General features: G+C 38.3%; 1 protein-coding gene across 10 annotated transcripts in view; it reads right to left on the bottom strand.

Moving 5' to 3' along the window:
- The window catches only part of SEMA5A (semaphorin 5A), a 320230-nt gene that overhangs the window by 197347 nt on the left and 100654 nt on the right, over positions 1 to 22229 (bottom strand). For all 10 annotated transcript variants that reach the window (XM_059854936.1, XM_059854946.1, XM_059854910.1 and 7 more), the window contains one exon: positions 6848 to 6947. In XM_059854936.1, the coding sequence (XP_059710919.1) occupies positions 6848 to 6947 (100 nt within the window). The remainder of the gene's footprint in view (positions 1 to 6847; positions 6948 to 22229) is intronic.

Here is a 22229-nt window from a genome sequence, read left to right as displayed (position 1 = left end):
TAAGCTGACCAGTGAAACAATGAGCTTGTCAAACAGAATAAAAAATCACTATGGGAGGCAATTATTATAGAGTCCCCAAAAAAATTGAATTAATCCACTCAAAGGTCCTGTGAAACCTGATTTCCTTCTTTGATGCTTTCTCCTCTGGATTAGTAAATCTTACTTTGGATCCCTGTGGTTCCTCGTACAGCCTCGGCAATGCTGGAGATCCTAGAACACAGCACTCCTGTACAGATGTTCAACAACAGCCAGATTTCACTTCCACATATTTCTTGCCACAGGCTTCTCCAGAAAAAGCAGAAAAGTACCAGGTGCCCTTGTAGCTCTGGAGGTCACCCTCCTCCTGAAGTCATGCCACGTCATCTCAAACTTCCACTAACATCTGTCTCTGTTGGCCTTGACTTCTCACACACAGCACTCAAGTTCCCCCCAGCTGGCAATGGCCTTGCAACATTTGAGACCTGTCTGCCTCCAATGCATGCAGGTCAAGGATGTTTCTGGGTATTATGTTTTAGTCCAGGTGATTGAGCTATTTATTTAGTAAGCTGTTGTTGGATACAACTTTATCCTGAAATACCAGCTCAACCAAAATATTAATCCTGTATGTCATAACTGTGGCTAACCAAATCTTTAATACTCTTTTAATTGCTGCAACAGGTATGTAAAAGTACATGCCCCCGGTTTTTATATTTTGGCAGAAATTACATATACTGCACAGTATTCACTCACATTAAGAGCCATGCAAATTCTATGTGGTCTTGTTACCATTTCATTGTTCAATATGTTAATCTCCTGTTACTTTTTCAAGATTAATTTGAAATTATATTTGAATGTTGCTGTTACATCTCATCCAAATGACCTCCAAAAATGGAAATGGGCTTAAAACCAGAAATTTTAGACAGTTTGAACTTTTTGTGGTCTCCTGCTACAGTAATCAACTTGGGCACATAAAGTTTGCTTGAGTTGTTGGAGGTGGGGTGCAAGAAAGGTCAGTGGGAGAAGCTAAAGAGTCTAAAGCGTCCAAAGTCTGAATATTTTCTTTCTTTTTTTTTTTAAATAAACGGAAATGACAATGACAAAAGTTCCATTTACCCCTAATAAAGGGGTCATTTCTCTTTTGTTCTTACCCTGAGTCAACTCCAGGGCTTCTGTGATGATGCACCAATCAGCTATTCTAATTAACATGTCAAGACATTAAATCAGAACAAGAACAGGAAGGACTTTCATGGAGTTAGTGGATTGCCTAAAGTCACTCTGCATTCAGAAGCCTGTTAGCAAGGTTGAAAAGACAAGCAGTAGGGGGGAAAAGACCTCCTTTTTGCAGCAGTAAGACAATAATTTCTCACAGATTTAGCATTAAACCATGCATTAGATTAGAATGGGTTAGATTAGCCCAGTTCAGTCAGTGGAAGGCAGACACTGATTACCCTAAGCCAAGTGTCAAATGAGCAGCGATAACCAGATGGATGTTGAAAGAACAGAGCACCAATTCCCTCTGCCTGTATATTCTCCCTGTATATGTAGCCCTCAGAGCACCCTATTAACAAGAAACTCTCAGATTCTCCAGCTGGGAGCAGACGACAGTGAAAAGCAAACCTGTGTAGTTATTTATTCCTTTATTAGAGATCCTTAAGACACTGTTAATGAATCCTTTAATTTGGCTTTCTGTTATTATGGCAAGTAGTGGTAGTGGTTCAAATTAATGTTCCCAAACACACATCTAATTAAGGGAGAAGCCATACTGTTGCAGTCCTTCATCAGTGAGATAAGGAGTGACTGAGGCAATAAGCCACCTCAAAGCAAGACATAATCCTAAAAACCAAGTTTAATTAACTTGATGGAGAACATACAGGAGAAAGCCACAACGATTAGGATACTCTATGTTTAAAAAAAAAAAAAAAAAAAAAAAAAAGTAAGGTATCTCTAAGTATGTATTAGGCAATTAAAAAGAAAGATGGATAGCTTTGAGGCCTATTTCTGATATTAACTATATCATTTAAAAGTATAGCTGAGCTAGCCCAACTTGAATTTAAAAAAAGAAAACCAAAAAAACCCCACATTTTAGGAATGAACTCAATCCAGGCTGCTACCAGGTCAAAATTTCAAGCACAGAAGGCTTGGGAAAAGAGGATAACTTCATTTTCTCTTTAAAAATAGACAGAATTCTTCTCATATGGCTTGAATAAAACCACTAAGAAAACAAAATAAAAAGTCACCAAAAAAAGAAGAAAAATAAAAAAACTGCCCTTAAATACTGGATTTCAGACGTGCTTTTTGTTGACTCTCATTTAGCCAAAATGGATGAAACACTTTTAGCAATTTTTTGTTTATCAAAACTAGAGCTGCTATATGTTATGTACATTGCCAGGAGACGAGGAGGAAAAAATGCAATGCACAATTTGTCTGGGCAACTCACAGACTGTTGCATCCTTCCCCTAATCTGGTCTTTTCCCCCTTCAACTGACCTTCCCAAAGAAACATATGGCAAAGCACTTTCACACAGCAAAGAAGACAAGGGTGTTCTTTGAGAAATCCATGAATCTTTAGGCCTACTGCAATTTCAAAATACAGAAATCACAATAAAATTTTATTACATGCTAAATCAGTCCACCAAGTAACACACAGAGAAATACTTCATCTGAATATTTTATTGGAATTTATCAGAATAAGATAAACAAGCAGTTTCTCATTTCCTTGAGCTTACAGATGAGCTAATGCCCTGAGAGTAATCCTTTGCTGGTGCCACTTAATTATAAAAGTAAATTTTGCCCTGCCATATGGGTTGGCTTTTTTCTAAGAAAACAAATGAACTCCCAAGAAGGTTTCAGATTGCAATAGAACTCATTTATTTTTTTCTGCCAGGTCACATACAATATTAAGAACAATGCCTGGGGCACATTTTAAAGATAGAGTTTCATGGGAGCATGGATTGCATGATTAATGTGAAGGCACATACTAGTGTTGGAGTGGTACTGTTCACTGACTGCTGCTGATGGTGTAAGGAAACGGAAACAAGGCTACAAGACTCCAGCTTAATCAACTCAACATCTATAGGAGAGCTGGATGTTTTGCAGAACAAAAAACAAATTATCAACCACTCATAACCTTCTCATAACAAGTGGAAGACAACCTGCGGAAGCTGAGGGCGGGGATAGCCAGACAGATACGATTGTAAATCATCTATTTTTGCACGGCAACAGAATGCCCACAGACATCAGAAGACTACCTTTAGAGGTCGAGGACGAGCAAGACTAATCTCAGCAACATAGGATGAACTTCCCACTTATTGCCTGCTATGGTGAATGCTATGCAATAAAGTCTATATCAAAATTATTTCTGTTCTAATTCTGTTTGCCTCAGCAAAATGGGACAAAACTCATTGCTTTTTGACTAAATTACTCATGGCCAACTTAAACTATCTGGTTTTCTGTCAACACTGCTGTTCCATTTATACTGCTACATCCTTTTCACCTGCTGATGGATTTATGGGCAGGTGCTGGGCACACGCTCAGGCATTGTTATCCTGTACCACATTTCCAACCCTCTTCTCATCTGCCTTTTAGTAGTCCTTCCTTACATTTGTAACTCATTTCATTAAACCTTGTTCAAGCATATATAAATAGTACACACTAGCACAATTTAAAGTCTCCAAAGAACCTTGTGCAAAGAGATCAGAAGTTCTCAATCACTCTGGGAGACACCTTTTAGGGTATCATAGGATCATATCTGTCTTTCCACAGAGCTGCATGACATTGGCAACTCCCAATAGGAATGCAGTCTGGATCCCCGTTGAGATCTTTGCTACCACTCTCAATAAGACAAATCATAAATATCTTTAGAGGCTGGAGAAATTCATAAATGAAAAAGAGTAACTTGACATCAATATCAATAATGGAAAAGGGATTTAAAAATTTCCAATAGTATCAAACTTTCACAATAGTATTTTGTTTGATTTCTAAGGCAGAGGAATTTGCGACTATTAAATCCATTAAGGTGGAAAAAGTTAATTATGAACATAAGATGAGCCAAAACACAGCTTCTGGCTGTGAAAAATCATTCCTCTAGCTTAGAATACCACTAAATTACTAAAGCAGAATTCTGAAGGTGCAAGAATGGAGTGGGCTGACCCTGGCTGAAGACCAGGTTCTCATCAAAAACTGCTCTATCACTCCCCTCCTCAAATGAGCAGGAAAAGAAAATAAAACAAAAACTTCATGAGTTAAGGACAGGGAGACATAACTCACTGATTGCCTTCATGGGCAAATAGAACCAACTTAAAGAAATTAACTGAATGTATTACCAATCAAGATCAGAGCAGATCTGATTATAGGCTGGGGGCAGTGTGTCTGGACAGTGCTCAGGCAGAAAGGGACCTGGGGGTATTGGTCAACAGCTGGCTGAACAGGAGCCAGCAGTGTGCCCTGGAAGCCAAGAAGGCCAAGGGCACCCTGGCCTGTATCAGGAACTGTGGCCAGCAGCACCAGGGAGGTCATCCTTCCCCTGTGCTCGGCACTGGTGAGGTCACACCTTGAGTGCTGTGTCCAATTCTGGGCCCCTCAGTTTGGGAAGGATGTTGAGACACTTGGGCACATCCAGAGGAGGGCAACAAGGCTGGTTAGGGGCTGCTCCCTGTGGGAGCTGGGGGTGTTTAGCCTGGAGAAAAGGAGACTTGGGTGACCTTATCACACTCTACAACTTCCTGAAAGGTGGCTGTAGTCAGGTGGGGGTTGGTCTCTTCCTCCGGGCAACAACTGACAGAACTGGAGGACACAGTCTCAAGCTGCACCAAGGGAAGTATAGGTTGGGTATTAGGAAAGTTTTTCACAGAGTGATAAAGTACTGCAGTTGTCTGCCTGGGGAGGTCATGGAGTCACCATCCCTGGATGTGTTTAATAAAAGACTGGATGGGGTACTCGGTGCCATGGTTTAGTTAAGGTGTTAGGGCATGGGTTGGACTTGATGATCTTGAAGGTCTCCACCAACCTAGTTGTTCTGTGATTCTGTAATTCACAATGAATGGATTTGGTCTACCTGCAGCAAAGACTACATGCAGAAGGTGTGTAATCAGTAAGATTATCAGTGTGATCAACACTTGCAGTGTTGGGACTACAGCACCCTGACAATTGGCTGCCAGTCTCTGAATCTAGGGCCCCAAGATGTACAATGACTCGTGGGGCACAATGCCTAAAGACCAGAAAGGTGTGTAGTGAAAAGGATGTACTGATATCAATAATACATGTAATTAGAAAAAACTACAAGCAAATTTAGGTATTCTAAAGGAAGATCTCCATGGCCAAACACAACACCAGAAAGGTTAAAATTTAGAATGGAAATGCAGAATAAGGAAAGGGAAAATAAATGCCTTCTATGAACAAGTAACAGCCAACTATACTGAACAGCGTGAAACAAAATTGCTGTTATAAATGTAATAACCTTGAATTTATTTTTTTTTAATTTTAGTCAGAACAAGAGATATAAAGCTCTGAAGCATCATTAACTTTTAGGAAAAATACATCTTTTGATATATGGGATCTTTAGCAAAAAGCAGAATTAACCGCTGATTTTTTTTTTGTAGTCACTGCTTATTCAACAAAATCATCCCAAGCTTATCCCATAGTGATTTAAAAAGCTTCATCAAAAGTACTGGTTCAAATGAGCTTTTTTTTTGCTCAGATTTGGACTCCAGATAAACAGTATAAAGAATAAAATAAGAGAGCAAGGAGGGAAAAGTATTCTTTTTTTTTTTTTTTAACAGTTATTGGGATATCTATACAAAGTGCAGTAATCCAACACACATTTCCATGGGTCTGGGGCCTAGGGAGAGGCTCAGACAACTTATGATGACAGTCCTTGCAGAGCAGCAGCAGTTGATAACCTCACACCTTGTTTCATTGGGTAGCTTACAGAATTGAAAAATCATCATCAAGGCACAGCAGACCCCACTTCATGTGGACCAAAGATATATGAATATATATGCACACACACACATGCCTATTTCCACACTCAGAGAGTTTTCCCCTGTAGATAAGCAAATTCCACTGGTCCATGGAAAAAAGTTTCTTGCAGTGCCTTTTATGACTCTGCATTTTGAAACTCATTTTCATCTAAGAAGCAAACTGGGAAACAGAAATATAGTCCAATGCTAAAACTAGCAGATAAGTGAAGTGACTAGAATTTTGTTAATTCAAAAGTAAAATATATTCAGAAGGTGGGTGTGAATAATAAGTTTAGATGGTAACATTTTTTTGGACAACCAAGATGTTTTACTAAGCTTCATATGCTAAGAGGGAAAAAAATAGTGTTTAAGGACTGTCACTGCTTCAATGTTGACATCTAAGACAGTGTCACTGTTGATCACAGCTTGCAGAGTGCTCTCCTACTGTGCAAACAGTGACTATCACCAACTTTACCACTAGTTCTGCAGTCTTTAACAGATCGCTCCTGGCATGGAGTGAATAATTATTAGAAACATGACAAGACAAAGAGCCACATTGTCTAGCCAAATTTGGTATCATTCTAAGCCTCATGCAATGGCAACTTTTGTCACATTGCCATACAGCACCTGTTTGTTCTGGCGTATGCACACAAAGATTGTGCACTCCAGGACAGTCCTCCTAAAAATTAGGACAGTGTATTATAAACCTTGATGCCAGGCAGGCAGTCCATCTTGTAACTCTGGTTCTCAGGGACTAGAGAAATAAGCATACATAACATTCAGTTTAGTGGGTCCAGAAAGCAGGGCAGTCACACAAGAGCACACTGATATTGGAATTTGGCTAAATATTGCTCATCAACAAAGTAAAATATCCAGTCTGGTGCAACACAAAAAAGAAAACAGATTTCTCACCTTGCTCCAGCAATAAGCTCTTTTTGTCCTGGGTCAAATGTTAACTGTGAGAAGTCCACAGCATCCTCTGCTTTGAACACGTGTAGCCAAGGGGCAATTTCTAAAAACAATCAAGAAATACAACTTTTACTATAAATGTTATAGGTGTAGTACATCAGGTAGCCACCATTAAATCTGCAGATATTTCATGTGGGTCTGCAAGTTTTCTCCTTATGGTCCTCTAAGGAAACATAGGAGACTTTCACCACCATGCCATTTAATTTATAATACAGGCCTGTAAAATATATAGGGCAGCCACCTGATACACATTTGAATCAAGTATCCATATTTTGTTCTGAATTTTTTTCCTCCTTGGGTAAAGCAGAAAACACCACAGTACAGCTGCAATTCACTGGGACATACTCAAGTAAAGTTAGATTAAATTTCCATGCATCAAAAACAGCTGAGGACTAGAGGTTTTTTTTTTTAGTTTGCTATTTAGTTATTTATTTTCTTTACAAAAGGATCTGATTAAGTGAAAAGCAATGAGGAAAACAAGCAGGTTTGACTTTTCATCATTTTTCACAATAAAAAAGTTGAGAAATGAGGGATGAAAAAGGAAAAATGTTTGACATTCCTTGAATTATTTTTTTTTACTTTCCTTTCTCAGACCAATTTAGTGCTACATTAAGCAGGGCAGACAAGCATGTGAATTACTGAAAATCAGCAAGGGGCATTACTTGTATTCAGAATACAAACTTGTTCCTACTTTCAAACTTAAGCACACATAAATAGTTGCAAATCAAATCCTCAAATATTTTCATTACTAGTAGATAATTTCTTTATTCATATCACTAACTGGACACTAAACAGTTTGGCTAAACAAATCCACAAATACTGTGGGAACAGAGCATAATTATCCTTTATTTTTACTTTTTTTAAAATAGCCATATAGAATATATAAAGTTTCTGTAAAAATATAAGTGGTAGAAATGGCTCGCTAAAAAAAAGTCCAGTTGTATAAAAACTTCATTTTCTAGAATTCTGCAGTTGTCAGGATATTGATTGAAGCTTTTGTGTTTGGTTGGTTTTGTTGTTTTTTTTTTTAATGTAGCCACAAAGCAGTGGGCTGGAGCTTACAGAAAAGGTGAAGAGGGCTGAGTATGTACGGGCTGTGAGCCTGTTTGAAGATTACAGGTGTGACACAGCCCTTTGAAAGACCAAAGGCGAGCCCATGGTCATGATCATTTAGAACATGGAGTCAAAACCAACCCAACTCCCTGAGGGTGCTGCAGAAGTGCAATTTTTGACAATGGTATCATTAGTTGCAGCTCAGGTTAAAAACACTCATTCTAAGCTCTCTTCTTTACTCACAAGCATATTTTTTGCTTTTGCAAATGTCTCAGTTGAAATAATCCATGTCTGGTGCCTGTTTCAGGATGATTTGTTCCTAATTTAAAGTTTTAGCACAAGTGGGCTATCCATTCCTAAGGAATGGGCCCAGGAGAAAAATGTTATTCTGTGTCAGAACGTGTTCAGCCATTGCAGACAACCATTAAATGCAGTGTGCAGAAGCTGTATCATCATATACTCTGGAAAAACAGATGGAACTGTGAAATAGAATCACTTGGGTGTCAGAAAAGTAACTTCTGCATTTTTAATGTCAGCCCGTATGCATCTGGGCAATTTCAGGCTCGCGATGCCAGTTTGTACATGTTCTGCAGCACTTGTAGCTAAATTCACTGTTGCTCTCCATCTGCATTGGATGGGTGCTCAAACCAGGATTCAAACACTGGGGTGGAAAGGAGATATGGCCACATATTAGATAACTGTGATTACAGCTGCCATCAGCCATTACTTCAGATGCTGTGCAGAGAACCAGCAGGATTCTGAGGGAGGAAAAACACTCCTATACTTTACAGAACTGTATATATAGCCTTATACATACTTATTTATCTATTGTTATTTAAATATATATATATGGCTAAACAGGCAAGCATAAAAGAAGTGTTTCCTAAATTTTTTGGACTTGATTTTGCAGCCTTAACTTTTCAATCCTGCATTTCATATGAAACCATCAATTGCAAAGTTCTAAAACATTAAGAAATTAGGTAGGACATGAAGATGAGGAAATCCAGAGGTAAATCACAAAGAATCTCACTTACTGATAAAAGAAGGGGGAAAAAAAAAAAAAGAAAACAAAACAAAAAACCAGCAAGACCCACTGTGGAAACATCAGTCTCTGAAAGAGTGACAAGGTAAGCAGCTGAGAATGGAATTATCCCAGCTCTATATTGGCAGGACAAGTGAGACCCTTGGTCTTCTGAAGGAAGAGGCGAGGAGTGTCTCCCCACAGCATGAGAGGCCAGGGACAGCTCAGTACACAGAAGTACTGCAGTGCCAGAAGTTATCTGCAGGGAAACTGAAATTCAAAGACTCAACCTGTCCTGCTGTCTCAGCAAGACACAATAAAGCTTCAAGGTACAGCAGGCAGGTGATTGAGACCACTTCCAGGTTTGGAGCAAGGGAGCAGGGGCCAAGAAGGCAAGCCCAGGCTAGAGAACAAGAATGAGGACTTGCTAAGAAATCTCTATGAAATCTGAATCCCCTTCAAAATATAAATTTTTTTATCCTGTCTTTGCTGCATTCAGCAGTGCTCTTGCTTGAGGGAATAAGGTCAGGAAGAGCAAATGGCTGATAGAGCTCTTCTTTTTCAGAAAACACTCTGAAACTGTATCTCTTGTGTGTCACAGTGGCAGCATGTGTCACACAGAAATCATTTATGAGATAAAGCTACAACTTCATGACACTTTTGCAAGGGAAAATGAACATAAACAGGGCCTGCAAAAAAGAATTTTAAAAGGCAATCCAACCCCATGTACACTGCAAAAATAAAAGCTTATGTAACTAATTAACAGAATAATTAAGTTTCTTTTCACCGAAATAGTGAATTCTTGCTGAAAACCCATAGGTGAAACAAGACTTTTTCGTTTTGCATTGAATTATCTCCTTAGAGTAAAAAATTTATAATTAACTACTAAAGGCCTATACATTGTTTTTCTTCCAATTAAAACTATAATAGTAAAGTAGTAAAAAGTAATAATTTAAATTTCTTAACGGTTTTCATGCAGATGCAGCATGACAAGCTCTACACAATAACATAGCAGTACATTTTGTGTACTACAACTAGCATAAATAAATGTGTAAGGCAATTAAGCTGCCCTGTCAACACATCACCTAATAGTATTGCTTGCTGGTCATAGGTGACAAACAGCAACATCCCTACACTTTCCAATCCTAACCCTCCCCTTCCTGACATTTCCCTCCTGTCCTCTGCCCTCACTTCATGTGAATTACAGTAAAACACCAAGCCCTTTATTGACTTCTCTCTTCTTACTCCTGATACTGAGGACAATAATTGAAACACACCTTCAGCCTGGATGTGTTTTTCCCTTCAAACTAAGTAGGCATGTTTGCCATTCTGCAGACATCGGTCTAGGACTCAGAGCTGTCCAGGGAAAACTATCATGGTACACATGCAGTCATGGTAGCAGGTGATTGCCAATACTCACTGTGTCCTTTTGGTACATTCAAGACATGCTTACCCTTAGCAACAACAATCAAAAAAAATTTCATTGCTGTTATAGGACTGAAATCTGCAGGCCTTATAACTCAAAAATATTCCCAAGAAAAATACTTTCTCATGGAACTAAAAGATGGATGTTGAAAAAAAAAAAAGTCTTTCTGAGAAGGCTACAGCTGTCTTTCACATGCTGGGAATCGGATGTTATGGGTTTTCTGGGGGGTTTGGGTTTTAGGAGGGAGGGTTAATAGCTTCGATTTAATATAAAACAAAGTTTGCCATGGTCCATAAATCAACAGCAAAGCAAACACACCGGATTCCACCCAGCTCAGAGGAAAGGTCAAGGAATTCTCTTAAAGAGGTTTAAAGACAAAGGAGGTTAACAATCAAAGCTGTGCAGAAGGACATTAGATACTCATATTATAAAAAATGAAAGACCAGAAACCTGTCTCTATTTTACTTTAAATTTAGTATCTGCCCAACAGGCCATGACTTGTTTGGTTTACATTGTTCCAAGGACTCCCCAAGGGTTGAGCTCTACAGTTCTTTGCAAATGAAATTGTAAAGTTGCTCTAACCTAAGTTTCATTCTTCAGTACTTCAAAGTGGAGCTACAGTACACAGTAAAATAAATTGAGAAATTACTTACAAGGAATAGAATGGGATGTTTAGAACCCAATTAAATTTGGCAAATAACAAAGTCAAAAGACAATTAGGACCTCCTGATTTAATTTAATAAATTAACATAGAGATTAAAAGTTTCAGTATGGTTTATGGTATATGTGACACCTTGAGCCACGGTGTCTTTTTTGAAAATCGTGAGCACAAAGTTAAACATATGCACAGCAGCACCTTCTTGAAGAAACTGTGTCAGCAAAATAACAACAATAGCAATAATAATAATAATACCACCATAATAACAGTAGCAACAATAACACTAGAGTTGGAAACTAGCAAATTTGCAATATTAACAGAAGTCTCTGGGTGGCATCGGTACAACAAACTCACTAATCTTATCAGAAGAAAATAAAAATATATTTCTGCATGCTAAAGCTATTTTACAATTAAATGCATCTAACCTAAGGATGATACAATAACTCCATCTTCCTGAAGCTGTGTAATAATTTTAGCCTTAGATCTCTTCCTGTGACACTCAAGTTACACCACTATCCTCTTCAAAGGCAGCGATTCATGTCAGAAGTCTCCCCAGGGATGTGCCACGCTGACTCCATCACATCACCCCCGGTGCCCTGGTGACAGTCCCATTAACCCCAGGGGAATCTATTAAGCAAGGTGTCAGGGCTGGCAAGAGGAAATCCACCTGTTCATTCATTCAGCATGTCCTGCCTGGGAGTCTCTTTACAACATTGGTGCTTGAAGGGCACAGCTAGGAGCACTTGTAAACACTCTGCTGTGCCACCTTGGGACTCTGCAGTCTCTATCTTACAATTAGAACTGAGAAAAACAAGATTTTCTTCAGCAATTTCTGTGCACCATTGGTATCGATTCATTGTGACAGTTCTAGTCTTAAAGTAATGTTATATTATAAATATATCTGTGAATAATAAATTCACTCAGAACAACTTTAGGTTAACAAGCATTGCTCTGTGTTGGGAAAACCAGCAAGAAAAATGGCATAGACAGAGACTGTAGCAGATTATTTTACGATTCACTTTCGCCTATACTTTTTTCTTACACTTCCAATGACCAGTTTTCCTACCTCTTTCACACTGTATTCTCTCCTCACAGAGATATATTAAACACACCCTTGCTGGTAAGTCATTGACTCACTGCAGATGAAAGGAAAACAGGCGCCACAGCTCCAGTGAAGAAAGGAAACACATGCCAACACTGGTCCACAGGTTCGAACTAAAAAGAGGACTCCATCGAGAAAGTTCAGCAAAAGAACTTATTACTTCTGAAACCAATCACAATTCACACCCCTGCTTACCAGAAAGGAGCTGAGGCCTAGTTTGTCAAAAATATAACTCATTTTTTAGAATTTGTTCAAGGCATATGTTTCTCAGCATTTGCATGCAATGACTCCTATGTTTTAAATAATTTTCATCAATAAGTTTAAAAAAGAAAGGAAATACTGGGTAGAAAGCAGCTATAGTTATAAACATGTAACTGACAATATAAGATATCATATACAGGGGTTTTTTTCCTCAGGTGACCTTCTGAAAATACAGCTGCAAACAAACTTCTGGATTAGGCATCAGGGCTTGTCTAGTTGTCATTGCAATGGAAAGAAACCCATTGCTGCACCTGAACAAATTACTTTGTGTACTCCCCAGGCTGCAGTACCATGAAGCTCCACCACAACTGTTGTGGTTATATTTGTGGTACAAAGTGTTTAAACCCATACAAATGGAACTTACTGTTTATATACTTGTAAAGTCATGCTTTATTTTTACTTACTTTGAAGCAAATTCCTACTCTAACCTTAGCTTAACAGTTGCAGAACAGGTCAGAGTAGACTTTTCCCAATTAGTTAATTTCTGTTGGATGCAAAAACTATGAAATCATTAAAAGTGCCTTTTCTTTTGAGAAAGAAAATCAAAATACAATGAAAGAATCATAAACCAAAAATCCCTCATCAAACAACTATTATTAACACAGCAAATATTTTTTGATTTCTCTTACAGAAAAGATTCATTCTATGGGTTACAGTACTCCAGCAAAATCAATGTGCTAAACCATATTCATTACAAAATCTAAGCACAAACATCTGCCCTGCTCTTCTTCCATAAGGCCCATGGTAGAAGCCAAGCACTTGGAAGACAGCAGCTCACTGCAAAGCAGAGAAGGCCTGCCCATTGCAGGCTGCTTTTCCCTTCATTCCAGACATATGCTTTCTATATCCAGTGTTATGTTGGCAGACCTGCTTCCAGGACCATACATCTCCTCAGCTTTATGACCCTGATTGCTTATTAAAGAATTGTAATCCCAAGGTGAGTGCCTTGCCCATGCTATGGAGCCTTATCCCACAGGGGGACTCTCTAGAGTGCCCCTTGCTTAGGCTGTACATCCAGAGGTGCTGTGGGATGCAAAGCAAATGCAATTACAGCCCTGGGTCAACAGTCTGGGTATCCATTAACCCTTCCTACATGCTCCTATTGCTATCCTCCTTTAGCATGCATTGCAGGGGCAGACAAAATAATTATTAATGCATCCTACAATAGTAGAGCTTAAAGGTAGAACCAACACTAGGCACTTAAGCACACCACCAGGATGAATTAGAAGACACAGGAAAGTGCTTTTTCTGTAATTTTTCATACACAAGAAGGAAAAACTACTGCATTGAGAACCTTAGTCAACTAAATAAACAAGGAATAAGCAACTCTCTAACATTTAAACCTCACAGAAAGAGACAAATGTTTTCTGGAAGAAAAAATACAAATTGAAAAGACAATCCCAGCTCAATGCTCCAGCAAAATTCCTGCTCCACCTGTTACTAGAATGTAGTTGGCCTGTCCACTTTTTCATAGATCAGGTACAAATATTCATATGTCAGGACTAAGGAGGGCCAAAAGATGTAAGTAAATCTAATGGTCTATGCTACAGAAGGCTCTAACAATCTAAATGGAGTACACCAGACGCAGGCTGGACACAACATATGAGGAGAAGAGCAGTAGTTCAACAACAAAACTACAGCATTGTCCAACACCATTTAATGCTTTTCTGTAAAATGGAAGGATTAGGACAGATCTGTTACAGTACTCAGTATTGCATTTTAATGAAAAAGACATTTCATTTGCAATACAGAACTTATTTATACCAGGGCTGTGTACAGAATTAAGAGTATGTGGATGGACATCATAACTGGGACATGAAAGAATATATGTTTATAGGTTTAGGCAAGCCCTTTTTTAATAAAATTGAAAATTCAAAATGTTTCCTATAGAAATGATGAATATGTTTTAATCTGAGTAACACTGAAAATATAGGCATTCTGGTAATTAGTGATTAGACAGTAGGAACTCTACAGTTTCCAAAAACGGTGTCCTGGAAGATATAAGAAAACAAAACATAACATCACTTCTTCCCTCCAAGAAAAAAAAAAAAAAAACTGTCTAGGCAGGGTTATTTAATGCAATCCAGTCCTCTGTGAAGGAAAAGATGAAGTTACAAAGTTGCCCAAAATGATTAAATCAGCAACCACAAACTAAAAGATTCCTCTTTTAAGTCTAACCACACTACATTTGGTTCTCCTTTGGAAACATGAAAACATGTCAGATCTCCATCTGCAGTTCATAGCTCATCTTTGCTTATAGGGTGGGGGCAAGAAAAAAATGAAAGAAAAAAAAGAACCAACAAAAAGACAAAGCAACCTCAAAACTACAGATCCCTTTAAAGATGCAGTATTCTGGAGGTCTCTAGATCCCATAAACAAAGCAGCTGCCTTCCTTCTACTAAGCATTAAAGCTTAATACAGCCCTGAAGCTTGCTTTTCCATATAAAGAGAACTGCAGAAGCCAAGAAACAAATATCTACATCTAGCCTTATCTAGGAGCTCTGTTAGCTTCTCGTGCTCCTCCACTTGAAATCATTTGTAATAAAACAAATCCCAAGACCATAAACCTCTTGATATTCTCCAGAAAGTTCACCACCTGTTTACTGCGCATTCATTTTATGAACAGCTATTACAGCTTCAGAACAATTTTGGAGGTAATGAGGCAGGGCTGTAAGTAATTTATTATTAATGGGGAAAAGAGAAAATGAACATACTAATACAGTATATGTTTCTGGACTTTGAATGCATGAAAACTTGAGCTTCTTTCTTAAGCCTATGGTAAACTTGCTTCCTTTTACCCAACTACTCTCATCTTTCATGGACTCTCTCAGAAGGCACAAAGTGGCTGCCCCAGCCACCTGCCCACTGCTCTCCAGGCAGGGCAGATGCAGCCACAGCAGTTGCCCTGCCCCAGCTCCCTCACCTGCTTGAACAATGCACTCTAACCTTCAAGATCTAAAATCTAGCCTGCATTCCTGTTTTCTCTGCCCTGCCAGAGCTCCCCAGCTAGAAGTACATATTGCTGCATTCTTATGTGTGTGCATATGTCTATTACTGGGATAATTAAAGGGAATTTGGGTTCTGACTGTCTGCGCCCTCAGGGAAGAGACAGGAACATCTGCTGCAATGCCTACTTATTTCTTATTTTTCTGAACAAGGGTTTGGAATTGTTTATGCTTCATTGTTCAAACACACATATTGCATACAAATACAAGAAAGTGTAAGGCAAAAAAGACTGAACCCCCACCTAGATGAAAGTGGTTTCAGTGCTTCCAGCACAATCAAAAAACACTAAGTTCACACCTCATCCAGCACTAAAGAGCCCTAATGCTCTTTCCAGGGAGAGCAGCTACTCCTTACAGTTACCACCTCTGGTCCCTGTGCTGCTGCTGCTGCTGCTGCCAATCTTCCTGAATGTGACGGAGGGACAGACTGATCATGAAAAACATTTGCCATCCTCAGTCACTCACTCTCTTCAGATGCATGCATTCAAAAGATTTTTATAAAATCTTTTGCATTTTAACACTTACATGCTGACTTTGGCAGCCAGCCAAAGAATTCATGTTGAAGGAAATCGTGTTGTACAGTGATGGGAAATCATTATTTACTCTCAAGACGGAGTTTTCTAAAGAAATCTGGTCAATTTTAATACATGTACTGTTGGGAGCAGAAACAGAACACAGTCTGCCCATAGACAGTTATGCACTGTTACTTTTGTTGGAAACATCTATGCTTCAATTTTTGCTTTTTTTGCTAGAACTGACCATCCTGCAATGATGCATTCTTACTTGTGTTGGTATTTGAACATAATAAACCTTTTTATTTACACTGTGTCAGCAAAATAAAATTTCTTGATCTATCAATTCTGCCCAAGACTGTAGCTCACAAAATAAAGGTCAGATAATATTTCATGAAGAAATACAAAACCCAACAAAATAAGACATATTGTAAAGACAAAGGGTAGAGAGAACAAAGCCTGACACTCATTTTTTTAAGAGTTTGGAGCCAGGACTTCAAAGAGGAATATATTCCCCACCTCCTCCACTCCCCCACCACAAAAATAAAAGGATGCCCCAAAGCCAAAAAAAAGAAAGCAACATGCAAGAAAAAAAAGAAAGAATCACAACACTACAGTCAACACTTCTCTTTATAGAACTTACTTTTATTCTAAAAGACACTGCTAAACTCTAGGAGTTTGTCACTATTAACAACTACTTTAGTAGATTTATTGTAGAGCTGACTGTAAAACAGTCAGGTCCTAATTCTCAGAAATGGCAGAAAATAGCTATAAATCCATCAAAACAAAATCTGAAGTGGGCACTGGAAATGGAAAGACAAGCTTATGACAAGTCAAGGTTTGGTCCAACCTGAAAATGACAAATTGTCATGTAACAAGTAAGTATCTACCACATTCAGCCACACAAAATCAGCTGCTACCCAGCGTTCTGAAGCCTTGTCAAGAGCAGACAAGCACTGCCACAGAATGAAGACAGGGAAGAAAGCATGTGAAAAAAAAAAAAAAACATTTTGAAGAAACACTGACTGTGGTTCTCTATTTCCAGCCAAGCTATCTAATAAACAGAATGTATCTTGGTAAGGTTATTGGCAAGGCTCTAGTTGTTAAAGAAAGTAGGAAGAAAACCAAACTTGAAGTAATGTTTTTCCTCCCAACCTCTTAAAATTCTTCAAACTTTAGAACTTGAAGCAAGACCAAAGGATGGGCCAGGGTTTCCCCAGTCCTTCATCCAAAGTGACAGGCAGCAGGAGGTGACATTTGGTGACAGGCAGTAAGGGCAGCAGGTGCCATCAAGTGACAGCAATATAGGCTCCATAAACACTGCACAGGATCTGGAAGGGAAGACCACTGGGATGAGTCATTCCAGTAACTGTGTCATTACAAAGTACAAAAACAAAGCTGCCCAGGATCAGATGGTCAGTAACAGCCATTGTTGACATTTCTTCTGACCTAGCAGGCTGAGTTACTTAGAATTATAGAATGGTTTGGGCTGGAAAATATCACTAAGATCATCAAGTCCAACTGTTAACCCAGCACTGCCAAGTTCACCACTAAAACAATTCCCCAGACACCACTTCTCCACTGAATACATCCAGATATGGTGACTCCACCACCTCCCTGGGCAGCCTGGCTCAATGCACAACAACGCTTTCAATGAAAAAGCTCTCCCTAATATCTGTCTTCCCTGACAAAACTTGAGGCTGCTTCCTCCTGTCCCACCACTTGTGTCTTTGGAGAAGAGACCAACCATCACCTTGCTACAGCCTCCTGTCAGACAGTTGAAGGGCATGATAAGGTCACTCCTGAGCCCCCTTTTCTACAGTCTTTTCTTATTAAAAGAATTGAAAATCTATCTGGTGGGGGGAAAAAATGAAACAGAAGAAAAAATGAGAGCAATATTGTGCTCCCTCTTGCTCCAAGCAACATACAAAAAAATTGACAGAACTTCATCTGCATACAAGCTCTATTTCTTGATTGCTGATCTCTTTATTTAACATATCCCAGTTTGGATGATTTACAACATTTTATCAAAAACACAGCTCTTTTGAAGAAGAAGAAAAAAAGAAAAAGAACAAAAATTCCAGATTTTAAGTCCATCTGACCACTCTGTACAGATAGTAGAATGCGGCAGGAGCCTCTCACTCATTTTGCTCTTTGTTAACAACCACAGAACTGCACATGCCCTAAAGAGCCACATTAGGGCAATAAGGAACAAATCAGCCATGGAAAGGCTCATAGGACATGTCTGCACAGCTCACTAGCCATTGTAGCCACTGATAATTTTATATTAACAAAAATCTATGAAAATTATTAGCATTCCATGGAGGTCCAGCACTTGACTAGGATGCTAAAATAATTGTGAACTGATGCTTGCTTTAAAAAATGATCACTTTCAGAGGGGAAAAAAAAGTAGCTGTATGCAAGTCCTTTGCTTAGAGAATTTATCCCCTGACATTCTTTCATTTTTATGGGAATGGGCACCAATGACACTGGGTGATTCAGGGAATTATAGGAGGACAGTAATGTTCAGTCTCCCAAGATATTTTTTTTATTAACAGTAAAGAGCTGAAGGTTGCTGTTCCCTACCAGAAGCTTAATCACCTATACAAAAGTAAAAGCAAACCTGATTCAATACAAAAAAAGTATAGAACTGGTAAAGGAATTATTTCCCTCCTTAAGAGGGGCTGGTTCTTGGCAAAGTAGTGCAAACAATCTCGTAGTCCTATCATCTAAACAAACCAAAGTTGCAACATCTAGCAATCCATGTTTCTTCGCTGATGAATCATCTTCATTTAAAGAAAAACCCAAAAGATGATACAGAATGGAAAGCAATACACCTTAATCCCATTGCAGATTCTGGCAGATCATCTCTGAAATGTATTTATGAAAAACTGGGGAAAAAAAAGAAAAAACTAAGCAGCTTAGTAGACCACTATTAGTTTAAAAGGAAACTTCCAACAAGATTAGGAGAAAGAGAAGAGTACAAACAAAACCAAGTTCATATGCCATTTATCCTCCTTCATTCAGCCCACACATTATTTCCTCTTGGCACATGTTAAGTGCATGCACTCCATACACAAACCACAGGATAAAATGAGCAGAGCAATGTACTGAGTCTATATTACTTAGACAAACATCAACTAAGGGAGTTCTGTGGTGGTCAGACAATAAGGTTAAGAAAATATATTTCTTAGGATTCTCTAACCAAGGAATCAAAAATAACTATGCTATTTTTCTTTTCTGGTTAACCTCAAGTTGAAATGAAGGGTTTAAGTTCATTTCTTCTATGGATTGAGACATGCTATTTTTGAGCATGTTTATTCAACAGATAACTTTGTTACAGCATAGTATGTATTTAAATTATTCCTAAATATAGCTTCTAAAATTATGTAAATTGATGCTTTTTTGTTGAGACAGCACAACTTTAAATTCTGATTATTTCATGAGAGCCTAGAATAATGAGACTTGCCCCAGAACAAATGATCTCTGCTGTTCTCCCAGGATCAATTAAGTCAAGTTCACAACTGCACTTCATTTCTTATAGAAAAGCCTAAGAAATTCAACTTTATGCAGGTAAACTGCAGGACAGACCTAAAATTTCACACCTGAAACTGTATTTGTGTCAATTTTTTTTCCAGCTCCCTCACATGCTGCTAAGCAGTTGTGATGGCCCCTTCACTTCTACTTCATCAATATGGTCTATCTACAGAACAAGTCTTCAGCTGAGTTTTGAAATGTCTGGTGTTTCAAAGTTCAGCAAAAGTGTGTGTCTGGGGAAACAAGCTGCCACTGTAACTACTTATATCATTATTGTTGATTGTTTTCATTTTTGGTTTTGTTTTGTTGGGTTTTTTTTATGATCTAATAAAAGGTCAGGTCCACAGAGAGCTACCACAAAGGTTCTGTAGAGCAGGTGGACTATGAAATACTGGAAATATTTAGACTAACATAACACCACTAAACTATTTTGCTTTAGGTTTTTTTGCTTAAGAATAGTTCAACCTTTATAAAGCGTCGTTGTTTCCCATAGAGCAAATGTGGTTTTTACAGCCTTTTCTAACTGTTCAAGTTAAACACCACACCATACTATAATTCCTTCACTGTACTAGGGGAATGGGTTTTTTCCAAGTAGCTGACCATCAATAAACCCTAACACACTTACAGAGCTAACATTTCATATCTGCATGCAAACAAGAAGTGTATCCAAATAAAATGAAATTTAATACAAATAAAATTTTTAAGAACATCTTTAATGAGCAGCTTATTTAAGCCCTGTTTCTGTCCTAACTCTTAAGCTACCTCAAGCATAATTTCCTTTTTTTTTGCATTGTAAGCATTTGGAAAGGTGTGCAAAGGTCAAGGATTTTCACAGTGAGTCTCTGTGTATCCATTCCATGATCTGCACCCTCTTTCACCCAGTTCTAAGTTACATTTGATTCATAAGCTCTTGACTCCAACTATTGGAATTATTTAGTATAGCTAATGAATTCTTAGCATATGAAGACAGATTATTTTTACCTTTTTTTTTTTATTTACTTTTTCTTTAAGCCTGCATTTCAACAGATTAGGACATTTTTTGCACTTCTAGATGCAGACTCCTCCTTAGAGAGAGAGAGAAAGGAACTTCAAAGAGGGATCTTGAACCATCAGTCAGTTTCACTCAACTGCTCACTCCTGGGCTGATCCTGTCAACCCAATACTTAGAGGTCTATTTTATATAAATCTGTTTTCTGTGATAATTCCTAACAATTTTAAATAATGAGAAAAGGAAATTTTCAGCTTCCAAGGAAGACACAAAGCACCTTATTCTAGTTTAAGGAAGCTCTATGATAAGAAATTTTAGAGCTGCCAACATCTTCTCTAGCAGATTTTCTTAATTATAGATTCTGGGAGAGCAAAAAGGTGCATTTTACAGTCCCAATATTAATTATGCAGATAAACAACATGGTTGTTACAAAATGGTTATTAATACTGTGTATGAGAGACATTAAATGAAATCCCTGAGATCATGTCAAGTATCCTGTCAAAGTGTGTGCATTTCCTGCTACTGCATCTTCTTTTTCCTCTTCCACCAGCTAACAAAGTACTTGAGCAAAAGTTCTCAACTGGTGGGTGAAATTCTTGCCATTTCCTATCAGGAGATATATCACAGTCTTCAACTAAAACTATTTAGCTGGAAAAATCAGTGCTAGAAATAGTATATGCATCTCTACACAAGGTACCCTGAAAGAATCATCACCTAAGTGAGCAATTTTTGATGAGCAGTGGGAAAGAAAGCAAGCTCTTTCCAGAGATATACTCCCATTTCATATTTCATTGTGACAACTCCTGGGGACTATTTTGTCTTTTTATTATGGGTTTTTTTTTTTTTTTTTGCAGCTGTTCACCCATACACTACACCAGACTCTCACTCCATTAGTTTTATTTAATAGTTTATACTTCATCTACCTTACCTCTCAAAGGAAGACAAATCAAATAAGTACATTGCTACTTTGGCATACCAGAAACTACAAAAAAGGGCTTTGATCAGTTATAAGTAAAATAAAAGTGTTGATATCTCTGTAAAGTTAGTACTGAGTTTAAAAGCTCTAAAGCACCTACCACTCAATAGCACTCAGCCTTGGTTGATGTTCAGCCTGCCACACAGTATTTAGCTCTGGTGGATCTAACACTGCAACAAGATGACTTTACAGACCAGGGCACTAATGCAGCACTCAAAGGGATTTTAACTTTACAAATTGATTTCTCAACTCCACACTGGTCTAGCAGTACTAACGACATCAATAGATACAGAGAGCATTTTCCTATAGGCATTCATGAAATCAGTAAATGTCTCAGGAAGAATACGGATATCAATAAGGTGGCTGGTTGAAACCTGCCAACTCCTATTGCATGACTCATTCAGAGAGTGGCTTCTCACACACATCTCTCTTCTTATATTCTGATACCCCAATTAATCCATTCCTATCATACAGATTCAAAGATAAATCTTTCAGGCACTTTATCCTGGGGTCTCAAAACTTCTGTTTTCCTTTAACTAGTGGTCCTACAGCTACAAGTTAAATGCTGCGTGCCCACACCAACTAGGTCACCCAGCTATCCCACGCTGTATACTGCACTGCAAATGCATTTCTACCTGTACTTTTCAAGAGTTATTAAGGACTATAAAGGATCATTGTCTGAAGTACGAACTACAACTTGTCAGAATATTTTTCAAGAGATGTTGGTTCATAAAGTCTAAGGTATGGATATGTACTATTTAATGGTATTTTTACCATAAAGGTCAA

This window comes from Haemorhous mexicanus, chromosome 1 (genome assembly GCF_027477595.1).
Source record: "Haemorhous mexicanus isolate bHaeMex1 chromosome 1, bHaeMex1.pri, whole genome shotgun sequence".
Taxonomy (NCBI): domain Eukaryota; kingdom Metazoa; phylum Chordata; class Aves; order Passeriformes; family Fringillidae; genus Haemorhous; species Haemorhous mexicanus.
Note: the sequence above shows the minus strand (reverse complement) of the source record. Positions and strands in the feature narration are given on the sequence as shown.